At 35.0% G+C, this 15117-nt stretch overlaps 2 protein-coding genes across 5 annotated transcripts in view; one reads left to right on the forward strand and one right to left on the reverse strand.

The window, feature by feature from the left end:
• LOC132902072 (uncharacterized) overlaps positions 1 to 15117 on the reverse strand; it is a 133804-nt gene that overhangs the window by 114963 nt on the left and 3724 nt on the right. The gene's annotated exons all lie outside the window — the stretch shown is intronic.
• LOC106142790 (ubiquitin carboxyl-terminal hydrolase 1) lies at positions 960 to 12596 on the forward strand. 3 transcript variants are annotated; one of them, XM_060945782.1, is made up of 11 exons: positions 960 to 1019; positions 1250 to 1519; positions 2526 to 2706; positions 3134 to 3341; positions 4454 to 4604; positions 5107 to 5212; positions 5646 to 5854; positions 6394 to 6557; positions 6915 to 7117; positions 11811 to 11989; positions 12207 to 12596. In XM_060945782.1, the coding sequence occupies exons 1-11, from the start codon at positions 1016 to 1018 to the stop codon at positions 12389 to 12391; spliced, it is 1860 nt and encodes a 619-aa protein (XP_060801765.1). In that variant the 5' UTR covers positions 960 to 1015; the 3' UTR covers positions 12392 to 12596. The 3 variants fall into 3 exon arrangements, with proteins under 3 accessions (XP_060801765.1, XP_060801767.1, XP_060801766.1); XM_060945784.1 differs by having other exon boundaries at positions 992 to 1098; XM_060945783.1 differs by having other exon boundaries at positions 994 to 1128.

Genomic DNA, 15117 nt, shown 5'->3' on the forward strand with positions numbered 1-15117 from the left:
TTGTCCCTCCTGTCATGCTAAACTCTCCGGAGAGGAGCCCCTCTTTTTAATCTTTATTTAATTCCTTATCTTTAAGACATTTCAGTCCCATTGTAAAAAAAATTAAAAACACAAAATGCTTATAGAATCGTAAATTACATTACATACAGGTTTGATACTTGTGTGGATTATTATCAAAAGTCCATACCCACACAAGCACAAGAAAACATCAGAAGCAGGTTTGCTCAGAATAGAGCCCCTCTTTACCATAATCTCTTTTGACCATAGTAAAGTTTTTACACGACTCGACTCCCGTCTGACCACCGCAACCTTTTCAGGGGAGGTTCCATATTGGATCATGGTAAAAGATGTATTAGGGATTTACACTAGGGACTTGAAACGATTAGGTACTCCCTAAGTCGCCTTTTACGAAATCCATGGAAAATAATGTAGTGATCTTACTCGTATCCTCAATTGCCATTCACACTTGTTAATTATATAATAACCTTAGACATTAACTATATTTTAATATCTGTGATTATGTGACAGTAAGTATAAGTAGATACCTATCAAATGAGTCGACGAAGCGCTAGCTAGACGCCTGGTAGACGGATAAATGCTGAAATTATTTATATACGTAAGTAAGTTTTTCTCAAATATTTTCGTTGCGATGCGACATCTATAAGCATTAGAACTAAATAGATTACGCGCACATTACGCGGTAACTATGACTAGTAACCATAAGAGGTCGCTAACAATTTTCTTTCGTTTAGGTCATTAATCGTGAACCAATAGATGGCGCTACTACATTCATTTTATTTTTAATGTAATAATTAAAACTAAAGTCTTTATTATATGTTTATTTTTTTAAATTTAAAAGACGTTTTACAAGTATTAGGTACCTATTTTATTGATTAAATTTATGTTAATGACAACCTAGAACAAACAATCCGAACATTTTCTGACAAACTGACGTAACGTCGAAGTGGAATGGAGCGACATCAATCAAATAATTCAATATGGCCGACAGCTTCGAATGGGTTTGTTCGCGGTTTTCTATCCTCAAATTTTAATTTCTTCTTAGTATTTTTGTGTGAATTATTTATCTTACACTATAATGTAAGTCAATACACTAATGAAGACTTTCCCGTAAGTAAGCCGACAATAAATAGTCGTATATTCTGCTGTTATCCTTGACATATCTTGGGAAAGTTACTAAGTAGCCCCCCTAATTCGAGTTTCCGTCTTACAATAAATATTTATTTTGCAGGTATTCTGAAGATGCCAGTTAATTCTGTACCGGAAACAAAGAAGGGTATTGAAAAACCTAGATCTCTGTCATTAAACAGGAATAATGCTATACTGAGTAACAGAAAACGAAAAGTTGAAGACCTGAATAAAATTTCATCGCCTTTAAAGCTCTCTATTAACTGTAATAAGGAAAATAAGCCACTCAAAAGACCTATGAACGGCACCTATAATAATACTTTGAGTGCAGCCAAGAAACTCAAACCTCTCACCTTAGCGACCACATTATCAGGTATGGTTATTTATTTATGTACACGTAAAAGTACCCAAAAGAAACCTGTTATTTGTACATATTTTTTTTAAAAAGTGCCATTAACTACAAAAAAATCATAATTAATTAATTACAAACAGTTTTATTAAATAAGTAATTGTAATAAATAAAGGTAAGATATGTTGAATGATAATTATGTTATTTTTATTACGTACAACTTTATTAGGTACATAAATCAATCAAATATTATTAGTACCCATCACAGTTTTGTTGTCAAAAACTGTGATATATGTATCTGCAATCATAAGTAGTACCTACAATTCAATATTTTTTATTACAAACAGGTCACCCTATTTCTATACAAGACAGGTATTTTTTTAACTATATAATCTACCTGCATTCTAAAATAAGTTATCTTCATCCTTCCAGCATACATAAGATAGATTGTAACTAAGGTTTGGATATAAATATTTTGTCAATACTAAAAGAGATAAGAAAGATGTGCCACGGTCAGAAAAAATTATATCACCACTTCATCTCTTTTCCAAGAATGTTGTAAATGGCAACTTAAGGAATAGTAGAAGCTACCATGCTGATCTGGTAGTGAGGGGAAACCGTGTGCACCAGCTGCTTCCCTTTCCATGTATACATATTGTAAATGTTAATCTGTTAAATGACTTCTCTTAGGTGAAGTGCTCTAAACCTATCACTATTTTGATTGTATGTCTACTATACATGGCGTTACAGATACTACTGAACATGTTTCAGTCTTTTCAAGACTGTTGGGTCTGTTTACCTTATAAGAGATAAAGACATGATTATATGTATGTATGTTTAGCCCTTGCAGTCATGCCAAGAGTTTCAAATAAGGCTGAAAGACCACATTCAACTGTATGGCTTTATGATGAAATTGAGGTTCTAATTGTAAGAGGCTGCAAGTGTAAAGTTTACTAAAGAATATATTTTTAGGAAACAGATAAAGGGTTCTATAAAGCAGGCAACTTAAAACTAACAATTAAATTTTCAGAAAAAATTATCGATCCAGAGTTAATAATAGCTGAGCTGAAACCAGCCAGCTCTGCCATGTTGAATGGCCACCACCCACCGGACAGCCAGTATGCAGGGAGCATCCAAAGAAAGACCCCTATTGCGACACTCTCCAATCTTGGAAACACATGTTTTCTTAATAGTGTGCTTTATACTTTAAGGTGAGCTCTTTCTGCTTTTATTGGATATTTTTGCATGCAGGAGATATAACCATGATTCTATATATTATTATATATGATCTTTAGGTTGACATGGTCAGTTGGAAATTGCTTCGGGTATAGACCTGACTTAGCAAATTCAGGACTATGGTCTAAAGCGCATCCCCAGCGTTCCTCCAGAGCAGTGACGACGTAACCAGAACTGACCGACAAGATATTGATTGATTGGCCATGTGGATTAGGATATGGACCACTCTATTCTTGTGATAATGTGTTGGTGCTAAGTTATTTATAAAAATCTCTTTCCCAGCAAACTGTCTTTGGAGACACTGAATTCAATGGAAATAGGGAATATGAAAGAGATATTTTATCAAGTAACATTGATACTTATGAGTCACGTTTTAAATATAATTTAATGTAAATTTTCCAGATACGCTCCCCGCTTCCTCCACAACCTTCATCACTTGGTATCAGACCTGGCCAGCGTTGAACAGAAGCTGGGCAGCATCCGGCAGAAGAGCTCCTCCCTCGGCAGGAGCGCCGCGGGGCTGGCGTCCTCCGGCGCTAGGTCGTGGAGCAGCAAGGACCTGTTGTCTTTGGGCCAGTCTGATAATAGTTCGGGGAAAAGCAAAATACAGGTCAGGGATATTTTGTTGACAGAAATGTTTAGTGCCTGTGGTTCAAAGCCCTTTATATAAGAAAATCTCTTTACAAGCATTAATAATGTTACGTGGGTCAACAACATATACCAATTACTGGCATATAAATAATAAATAAATATATAAGGGACAAATTACACAGATTGAGTTTGTGTCAAAGTAAGTTCAAGACTTTCAAGTGTTACGAGATCAAGTTATTTATTATAATAAATACTTATATAAATTAACATCCAAGATACAAGCCAATCAGAACAAATTCTTCCCATCAAAACTGACTGATCGGGAATTTTACTTACTACATGAAAATGTACATATTTACACTGTGTAGTTGCTCGTCTTACTGCTCTCGGTTTTTTTTTTACTGAAATCCTTACATCTTTTAAATCTATCGCAGTCTACACTGTGGAGTATCAACAAAATTCATCCATTTATTTATTGCATGAATTAGCAACTAATGATGCTCATATTTGTTACCAGTTAATCTTATGATAGGCCTTCACTTTTCCGTATAATATTCCACTTGATATAAGTCATAGCTATTATTATCTCATCTGATAACGCAAACAAGTTGTCAAATGATAATTTTTTATCAAAATATTATGAGTTATCTAATTCTGATGCCCCCATTTTTACATAAATATTGATCTAGATTTTAAGCAATTTGTAATGACAAGGTGGTTATAATTCATTGACTAAATGAGTTGACAATCGCCAAAGAATTTTGCGATATACAAATTTTGTACAGATTTAATTAGCTATAGTATAAAATAAGACTTTTAGCCCAAATGTCTAACACTGAATGCACCAAAAATCAATTTGTCTAAGGGCACTTTATGTTCAAATGTCATTATTGTATAATTAATTTACTTTCTTTTCAGTTAGTTGGACAGTAGGTAAATTCCATTTATTTATGACCTTAATTTGACGGTTACCCTTGTGTTTCGATTGGCTTTTCATACTTTGTTATCAGGGTATTTTAGGCTATTTGGTTTAGGGGCGGACAAGAGAGGGCAATTCCCGAAATTCCCGCGAGGAAGTTTTGATACTCGCGGGCGTACTCTTGTTATTATATATCTATGTTTTGACACCAGATAGCAACGGAGAAACTCCACGAAACTTACTTCAACCTTCGGGCGGGGGAGAGCAAATGTCTCAATAGTGGCTCAGCGGACTCCAGTCCTGAACCATTTGCGGCGGACGCTTTTCTAGCGGCGCTAAGGGATGTTAACTCCACTTTTGAAGGTAAGTTTCATAGAAAATTCATAATTGCAATCTCCTAGGATATCCAATAATTAATGTCTAAATAGAAGCTCGACGGATGCAAGTGCTGAACCGTATGTGGTGGACGATTTCCTTCCTAACTTTAAAATTAAAGATTCTAAGTGCACACAAAAAAGGTCCATTAAGAAATAGACAGTTCTAAAAAAAATTTGTGCAAAAGTGTGATTTTCAACCTTTTGGGAAAGAGGCCTGTCTCGCAGTGCTCGGAAATGTATTTCATTCAAGAAACTCTTGTTTATTTGTCATGTTCACATTTTTTTTCATCATTATTAATTATGTACAGTACTACATACGGTACTACAGTCTTTATTCTTAAATTTTTATTGTAGCCCACTCTATATTTGTACAGTCGGCCCAGGTCATACCTGGGTGAACTACCCAAGGCGAAGTGGCAGTACTTCTTTAGATATCTCCTAAGTGCACAGTATTATTGAATTGTTACCATTTTTGTTTGCCATTTCAGGCAACCGGCAACAGGACGCGCACGAGCTGCTGGTGTGCGTGCTGGACACCGTGCGCGAGACGTGCCGCGCGCTCGCCGCACGCGCAGCGCGGCTCGAGCCTGACAGGTATTTTTTTTTTTTTTTTTCAGAAGACTTACGGGTTAATAATAATACAAAATTAACTTAAATGCTAATTAAACTGTTGCTTAGTACAAGCCTACATAGATTATTAAAAAAAATTACAATGATTTTACTTTCACTCTCTCTACTACATAAACCCGTGAATCAATGTTTACAAATACTTTTATCTTTGGGTAGAAATCTATAGCAAGGATTCAGTATTTTTTGCTTCTTAACAGGCTTAGGTTTGGCTGACCTTTGATTCGGCAATTGCCGAATTGTCGACTCCTACAATTTTTCTTTACTATTCCATAAGTTCTGTATAACTTAACCCCAATTCTAGGTAGACGCTGATGATACACGTTACGTTAACGTCAGTAATGTGAATAAATCAATTTGTTTTTGATGTCTTATGTTTTTGACATATCACTTCTTACAGCAACGGCATCGGCCGTCAGCCAAGCTTGGACGGCGACGGTGGTAAACCCACGCTGGGGAACCTTCGCAAGTCGTGGAAGAAACGCAAGGAACTCAAAGCTAGTGACAAGAATCACTCGCCCACTGAAGAAAGGGCGCCATCGCCCTCGGAGTTACATAGAGATGAGAGGACTAGGCCTGGGTGGGACTTCGTCGCTGATGACTTTGAAGGTAAGTAAATTTATAGAAAAATGTTTTTAAGTCTTCGTTAAAACATAAGGAGCTCAAAGCTAGTGACAAGAATCACTCGCCTACTGAAGATAGGGCGCCATCGCCCGCGGAATTACTTAGAAATGAGAGGCCTGGGTGGGACTTCGTCACTGATGACTTTGAAAGTAAGTGAATTCATAGCAAACTATTAAAACTTAAAGTTAAATAGCTTAATCGCAAGGCGTTCAAAGCGAGTGACAAGAATTACTCGCCTCTCAAAAATGTGTATTATGTAGATTATGTAGATTTTTATGACAATGTTTCTGGCTTTTACACAAAGCATAGACAATAACCAAAGCCAATGTAGAACACAAATGTTTAGATATAAGGAATGTGAGAAACTCCTAGTTTTACTTGCCCACCAAAACACGGATCTAATGTTCTTCTGCTATGAAGTATAAGAAGAGAAAAACAAAGATTTTTTGATTTTTTTTTTATATAATATGGTAGTATACGGTGGGTACATTGTAATAATTCATTGTATAATAACTTCTTCACAGGCACAATGGTGGTCCGAACGATGTGCCTCGAATGTGAGACGGTGACTGAAAAAGCTGAAGCTCTATGCGAGCTGTGTGTTCCGGTGGGAGATGAAGATGCCACGGACGATGAGCCGTTCAAGGCGGCGTGCCTTTCTAGCGAGTACTTGCGGGACCAGAACAAGGTAAAAAACTTGTTTATTGGAAGCATAGTAGTGGAAAAAAGAAACATAGCGTATGCCAGCTGCTCCTCTTTTTCATCCTCCTGGCTTCAGTTCTGGTTGCATCCTCACTACTCGGGAGAGGAGTCCGGGTTTTGCCAGTGCGAGCTGCTCGTCTGCCCATGCAAATTGTAAAAGTCAATCACGGAAAAGGCTAATAAACTAAGGATCCTTTTTTTAGGCGATGAGCTAGTAAGCTGTCAATATTTTATTGCCAATTCCATCATTAAGCCATACAGCTGAACGTCGTCTTTACAACCTCTGTCTTCTACGAGATATAGACGTGGTCATATTATATGTATGTTATACATATGTTTCCAGTACTGGTGCGAGCGCTGCCTCCGCTACAACGAGGCGCGGCGCAGCGTGGCGTACTCGCGCCTGCCGCGGCTGCTGGTGCTGCAGCTGAAGCGCTTCAGCGGCGGCATGGAGAAGATCACGCGGCACGTGCCCACGCCGCTGCTCATGCCGTGCTTCTGCGAGGCCTGCGCCAAGCGGCCGCCCGACCATGCGCCCACGCATAGGTACGGTCGCCTTTTCTATCTAGACTATGGGCCGTTCAATGTAGTATTGTCACTTCGCCAGTAATTTAATAAGGTAAAGTCTTTGTATATGAATTCTGTGCACACACCATGAACATATTCAAGTTGAAGCAAAATGATCGAAATAATTATTTTTTTAGATTTGTACCTACAGCTCTGTCATTGCATGCTCTCAGTTGCATGCTCGCATATTCTGTATTAAATTTCAAGTTATCCAAAAAAATGTTAATACCGATTTATTCAAACTATACTTACAGGGTGACTTTTAATTAAACTGCATTAATAGGGAACATGCAATAATTTTAGTTTTGATTTCATTTTAAAGAATTCCATGTAAAATAGGTCTTAACATATTAAAAAAATTAAAACAATCTAATTTATCGTAAAAAAATGCGGCTTTAAACTGATCGTTTAAATTTTCGCGCCAAAACGGACCTACACTTCCAATGACGTCACACGTGTCTGACACTGGTCGTGCTTGCCTTCGTTGATTACAGTGTTTCCACAATGAGGGGAAATTCCCCTTTTCAGGGGTAATCAGGGTCCAGAGGGGAAGAAAAAGGGGAAATTTTAGGTAATCAGATATTAATTTCTATTATATATAAAATTATATCGACGGCCTCTTTGGCGCAGCGGTAGTACGCTTGTCTGTGACACCAGAGGTCCCGGGTTCGAATCCCGGTCAGGGCATGATGAGAAAAGAACTTTTTCTGATTGGTTTGGGTCTTGGATGTTTATCTATATAAGTATTTATTATAAAATATACAAAGTATCGTTGAGTTAGTATCTCGTAACACAGTCTCGAACTTACTTCGAGGCTAACTCAATCAGTGTAATTTGTCCCGTATATATTTATAAAAAATATATTTAAAAATTAAACTTTTAGTTACAACAAAAGTGCCAAAACTACAGCAAAATAATTTTTGAGGGGAAAAAAGTTCTGAAAAGGGGAAATCGGAATTGAGGCATGGGGAAAGAAAATTTTTATAGTGGAAACACTGGTTGATTATCATAAATTGCAAATTTTCTCGACTTTCCACTAAGTTTTTTGTAATAATTTAAAATGGAATATCCATCCACATCAAGTGATCACAAGACATAATACCGAAAAAATTCGGATAAAAAGTCGTGTTGACTCATGTTTTGTGCCTATGTGTCCATCTACTTTAACAAAGTTTCTAAATGCCTGTGTAGATCATTTTCTCATACCCCAAATAGACTATAGTATAATCATTTGTTGTGCACTTGTTAATCACCTTTAATTAAAATTGAATAAAAAACAATATTTTCGAAGCATAGTTTTATTTAATAAATTTATGAAATATTTGAAAAACAAAAAAATGTGCTTATATATTACATATATCTTTTAATTTCGGAAATACTTACAGCATCTATCCAGAATTTCTTTGCAATATTCATTACAGATACAATGCTGTTATCATATGGCACACAACATTTTGGTGTTATTTTATTGTATTTCACATAGGAAAGTATGGCAGCTTCGGTTGAAGGATATTTGACTTCTATTGTATAATAGGGTACCGGACAGTAATCGAAAAAAAATCTAAGTTGTGTTTTAAAATAAAGTTTGTTATATAAGAACATCACTTAATAAAGATTTTTAAGAAATAACAATGATTTATAATTTTAAATCAATAAATAAAGTTGCAAAAATCCAATATTTTTTATCTGTGCAGCGTAAGAACCCAAACACCAATCACAGTGAGTGACGTCATACGTCATAAGTGATAAGTAAACAACACTGCTTTGTATGTTATTTCGAGTTATTCTACGATTTATTTGCATTTTTCTAAAAATATTTAATCGTAATTAGTTACGAATTGAAGGACTTTACTCATAACAGAAGTTGTCGCAAGTGCTTGAAGCCGCCTATCAAGCTTTAAATCATGGAACAAGGTTACAAACCGACAATAGAAATCTCCCAAAACATTGATATTTTCATGGTCGGCAGTTCCTTTGCCACTTTTATTTTGCTGAATTTAGCAACGTGAAAACATTTGTATATGTATTTCAACCTCTTTTTGTTTATCTTAACAACAGAAATGATTGAAGAAATTACAAACGAAAACATAACCTAAAACTAGTTTCATTGTTTACAAAGTTATTTTCACATGTTTTTTTTCTATGATTTTAAAGGTAAGATATTTATGGGTTTTGCATGTTTCTAGATCTGCGAGAAAATACTTAAATTATCCAAGCACTGATCACTTGTAATATGGCTTGTAGTTTGTTTTTCAAACATTTGACGTCACGCGATCTGAATTGACGTAAAGTGCTGTTTTCGCGGCAATTTTAAATAAATTACGTTTTTGACGTTTTTAAATACTCCAAAAGATTTATTTATTTAAAATAATATTTTTTATGGATATATAAATAAATAAAGATTATTTTTAAACACAATCTGAAAAATTGTCCGGTACCCTATTTTCAGTAAGCCCGTCAGGTGTTGCTCCAAAAATAGGATACTCGGCATTAAGAAGTAGTCCAGCTTCTTCAATTTCAATCTGAATTGCAGAAACAAAAATATGAATTATGTACTACAAAAGCCTTGAACCAAACATTACAAATTTCTTTTATTCATAATATTCAAACAAACAAAAACCACCGAACTTACCTTTTCTTTCTTGCTTACTACTTTGAGAACTTTTTTTTCTAGTATTTTCCCTCTACTCATCGCAATGGAAGTAAATTTTGAATGTTCTCCCATAATTGTGTTCAGAAGGGAACCATTTATAGTTCTACAGTGAGCGGCTTCATAAAGAGTTGAGCCAGTAATTCTGCCGTACCTGTAAAATAGAAAAATAAACTTATATACAGCTAATATGCCAATCAAGTTTATGTTATGGGAGTATGATAATGAGTTTATTTTGTCAAAATATTTTTTTTATTCATGGTATTTTAGTGATAAATACAATAAACAAAACTAAGCTAGAAGTCTTACTACTTACCTCAACTCAAACCACATTGGTGAATCACTTTGATGTTTGGTGGTGGAAAATACCATATTTATATTTTTCAGTGGTCATTTGCTTTGATAATGCTTGACATGACTTTCCAATCAAGCTTGAAAACACCTTATGAATGCTTGTCTTATTGAAAGTAGCGAAGAATACTTCCCCGACAATCTTTTTTATTGACAGCATCTACAAATTCTTATAAAATATCCACCTAAAAATATGCAGTTATTATTGTAACACACATTTAACTTCTTTTCAATCTCTTTAAATAAAAAAGCTGCTTACTTGAGAGAAACTGTGATTGACTGAAACTTGACCCATTTCTTTGGCTTTTATGACAGATTTTCCAGAAGCACATAGATAATTTCGACTTCTTCCAATAGCATGTGACGGACGTAATTGGAGGCTGCTCAGACCTTCTGTGCACCATAGCAATAGTGCAGCAGCATGCTTGCACCCACCTGTATATGATAAAGTTTTAGTCATGATAATAAATACCTCATAGCATTTAAAATAATCTTCTTTTTGAACAGTTTAATTATTCATTAATGTCGTAATACTTGACCTGCAGAAGCTGCACAATCTTCGCATTGGCAGGACAGAACTAAGCTTTGTGCTTCATTTATTACAGCTGTAACACGATAACCTTCTTTTCGTAGGTACTTTGTGCTCTGGAGTAACTCGACTTTTCACTGTACATAATTAATCCATCTCCATCCCTTTTAATTTGCACATAACCGATTGCGTTATCGCCGTAAGATTCCCTCGTTGAGCTAAATTATAAATGCTATGTTTAGAAATTGCTGAATAAAATGCAAACAACGTTTAAAAACATTCATGCATACCGTACTAATTTAGTGCCTTTCATTTCTACACTTGAAAACTCTGCACTCAACACAAAAAATTTTTTTTTGGTAAATTTTTGGAGTCTGTTTTATTAAATCTAACTTCCATTTTTATTAAAAACGTAAATTATACGTAAATAAAGCACTACTGCCTATTAATCGCAAAGTTAACTTCTAAAAGTTGACACAGCACGAGTGACGTCACTGAACGCTGATTGGTGTTTTGAAATGCATTTCGTTTAACGTAATTTTAATTCGTAATAATTGCTAAAAATCAACATAATTTAAAATAAAAACGTTGAAGAAGTTCTTCTTTTATATTTTTTTAACATTTTATACGTAAAATTTTCATAAATATCATATTTGCATCTTCCCTATTTAACTGTTAAGTATACTCATCTTAAGGATATTTAAAAACGTTAAAAAAAAAAATATCGGTTCATATTTCAGAAAGTACGAAAAAAAAAATAAAAGTATCAAAATCCACGATCCTAAATACGTCATATCGCCCCGGCCGGCTGAAAAGCGACGCGTAAGATTCAGAGGTCAACGACACAATTCATTCAGCTGAGCGATCTCGACAACTCTGTACTTTACTTGATCTTGATACTAGAATAATAATTTATTTTTCAGACATTTATTTACATGTTTAGTTTTAATTTCTTTTTCTAGTATTGGTCTTTAATAAAGCGTGTGACGTAGTTTTGAGGGTTTTTTTAATGTGAAAATGATTACGTTTAATTTAAATAAAAATAGGCTCAAACGGCTCAGAAGCATGGGTATAGTCTATGTTTAAAAGGATGCAGTCGTTTTAAATGTCACCCTGTATAACTTAATAAGGTAACGTTCCAGGTACATCCTGTGGGCGGTGATCATGCACCTCGGGCAGACGCTGACGGGCGGGCACTACGTGGCGTACGCGCGCGACGGCCCGCCGCCCGCCGCCTGCGCGCGCCAGCCCGGCGCCGCGCCCGCGCCGCCCGCCGGCTTCATGCGCGCGCTGTTCAGCAGGCCGCCGCGCGCGCCCGCCGGTACGTGTGGCTAGTGTGTAGTGTGCGGCCGGCTTCATGCGCGCGCTGTTCAGCAGGCCGCCGCGCGCGTTTTTGGAGGAGTTTTGAGTGATGTAACCGGGATTAACGCGCTTTATTTTACAAATATTGTTAGTTATAATATAGTTAAATGCGTAATTGAAATCAAAACCATGAAGGTTTTTAACATTTATTTAGTAAAATTTGTCTCTCCGTTCAGGTTGCGCCGCCAAAGAATGCTGCGTGCCGCGCGCGCGCGCCGAGGCGGGCTGGCTGGCGTGCGACGACGAGCTCGTGAAGCCGATCTCCAACGAGGAGTTCGAGGACCTGCTGTCCTCAGAACCCAAGATGAGGTCCGCCGCCACGCCCTACCTACTCTTCTACGTCAAAAGCGAAATTGGCTAGTGAAAAATCCACCTCTTTGTTTCTCGAATCGACGGTTCGTGTGATTAGTCATTTAGTTGTATTATACTCTGTGTTGAATGCTCCGTTGTGGCTGTCGTTTTGACATGACAATGAATAGTGGTCTTGATTGGGCCGTTTTGTTTTGAACGTGATGTCCAGATTCGCTGATTGTAAATTTTGATGATTCGGTGAAAATATATCATTTTTCGTGAAGATGTTGCGCGCCTTACAGTCGTTACGATTTCTGACATAGTGAATAATTGAAACTTTTAATTTTAAGTATGTTTCGAACTACAATTTCTAAATTTTGAAATTTATGTTTTCCCATTTTCTTTTCATGACATTTATATTTTGTTTAGTTGAGATTTGTTATCCATTCGCCAAAATTTATTTCTGATGCGGTAGCTTTGTATAACACCATACGGTAATAAAAAGTAAACTGCATTTCAATTAATTTCAAAACTAATTCACCAATTGTCACTATTTCGCGTGTGGCATTTTGCGCATCGGATCTTTTATCTTTTTGCGCACTATGATTCTGGCTCAATCGAGACAGTATTATTCGAGACTTGACTCTAAATAGTGATACATTTTTGTTGTTATTATTTTTTAGTTGCTTAAAAGACAAGTTACTTATAGGAAGTAGGCACAAACTTATTATATGTGTCGGCCTGACGTGATACTATGTAGCTAAAGTAAAGGTACGCACAAATTGAGTACAAATGTTTTAGATGTATTACGATTTTGAACAAATTTTTCAAGTAAAAATGTTTAGCTAAGAATGACAACTACCGGATGTATATTTTATATTTATATGAAAAAAATGGTCTCTATAATATTTTAATGGTTTTTTCATCACCATGGTCGAATATCCCTAATATATTTTTACTTAATTTGTGTGCACTTGTATGTATATAAAATTTAGTGTATAGAAGATCAAAATATTGTAATAAAGTATATATAAAAGTATAAAACGTTTCATCACTTGTTATAATCTATAAAGGTTTACATAAAAGTGGAGATACTATTAACCTCATGTTCCTATCTTTAGGATTTTTTACTATTTATTTAAATATAACCCTTGCCACACCATATTCCGCCTTAAAGTTCCATGTTAGGATAATTTTCATCCTATTTTTACATGTAATGTCTTTTTTATGTAATCGTGGACCAAATAACTGATTTTAAAGACTTAATTATAATCATAATTTGATTAACTTTGACCTGTAAATATCAGAAATCCGGTTACCTTCTCTTCTTGACAAAGTCACGGAGCCGGTCAGACGTCACTCCAATGTTACCTCAACTAAATCGTGGTCACAGATCCTAGGCTCCATTATACCCCATCGTGTCATATATACATTATCATCCTACATATTCCCACTTCATATTCACTAAACCTGCATATATTATACATACTAACTTTTCTTATTTTATATGCATTCATCAATCTTTTTATTACAAACAATACAACAATTTCTTGGTAATCCGCTTAAATTTTTGATCTGTGTACAACATAAACGTCATTGGTTTTTGTCCGAATACGAGTAATATGCATTTTTTAAATAATTAAATACACAAGATAGTTGAATAACTATGGATCTCCATTTTTATCTAGAGCTTTATGGTACATCTGACAATACAGACTCAAATTTATTATAGTTCAGATCTAACCTTCCAATGTATACTGATGTATATTTGAAATTATCATGTTATCAGTGTGAGATTATATAGAAAAATGTATTTACAGCGATATATTTAAAGTAATGGCCTAAATATCTTAATATGATGTTTGTAAAATTAATTTCGTCTCAATTAATTTTCAAGATAACTCTTTGTCTTTATAATTCTAAAGAAATAAAGCATGGCGCTACATCGTAGCAAAAACTAAATTGCGCCTCATAATTTCGTAGTAAATACTAAATAATTGTGCGCAATGATCCGTATCAAATTCTGTTTATATGTATACCGCAGAATTTTAAAAAACTGTATGTCTTGTCGTATTTTTCAAAACATTGTTTTTGATGTAAGTAGGTACTTTATACAATAACTTGTTATAGTATCTGCCATAACGAGAAAAATATTTTTCTTATTTTATAGCAAAAGCATGTCACAATATATGTATAATATACTGAGTTAATAGTAACTTATTTCATAAAACAAAAAATGTGTTCGTAATTTATGATTGGCACATTTACTTTTTACTAGTTGAACGCACACACGGGTAGATTTTATTACTATATATAATTAAACGAGGTAACAACGACATTGCTTGCTAAAACGACTGCTCTTTATTATTGCGCAGCTAAGAATTTATTATTGGTTAAGAAAATGCTGTGAAAATTACTATTTTTCTACATGGCAGACATCTTGTCTTTCATAATTATTTATTATATATTCAATACTTGTATACTTCGCGGGTATTTGTACACTTACAAATCGAAAGTCTAAACATGTACCTGTGAATATAAGGGGCCCATAAATGGTTGAATTTCTATCATTTCTTTGGTAAAACCTTTTTACAGTTAAGTCAATGTGACTATTTAACTTTATTAATTACAAAACAATAAGTAGTCTTGCATATGACTATAAGAACAATTTATGACTGATTTAACGCGAGTTAATTCAATTGAAAAACATTTGTATCATCCAATTTTGATTATTGTTTCTTCAATTACCGAACAGTAAAATGACCAACATTCGCACTTATAAATATGTACACGGCT

Source organism: Amyelois transitella, chromosome 9 (genome assembly GCF_032362555.1).
Source record: "Amyelois transitella isolate CPQ chromosome 9, ilAmyTran1.1, whole genome shotgun sequence".
In the NCBI taxonomy this organism is placed as follows: domain Eukaryota; kingdom Metazoa; phylum Arthropoda; class Insecta; order Lepidoptera; family Pyralidae; genus Amyelois; species Amyelois transitella.

Bases quoted from the DNA above. Each gene is read 5' to 3' on its own strand.
- LOC106142790 (XM_060945782.1), top strand. The intron at 3,342-4,453 runs GTCAGGGATATT...TTTTGACACCAG, and splicing joins CGGGGAAAAGCAAAATACAG to ATAGCAACGGAGAAACTCCA. The intron at 4,605-5,106 runs GTAAGTTTCATA...TTGCCATTTCAG, and splicing joins TGTTAACTCCACTTTTGAAG to GCAACCGGCAACAGGACGCG.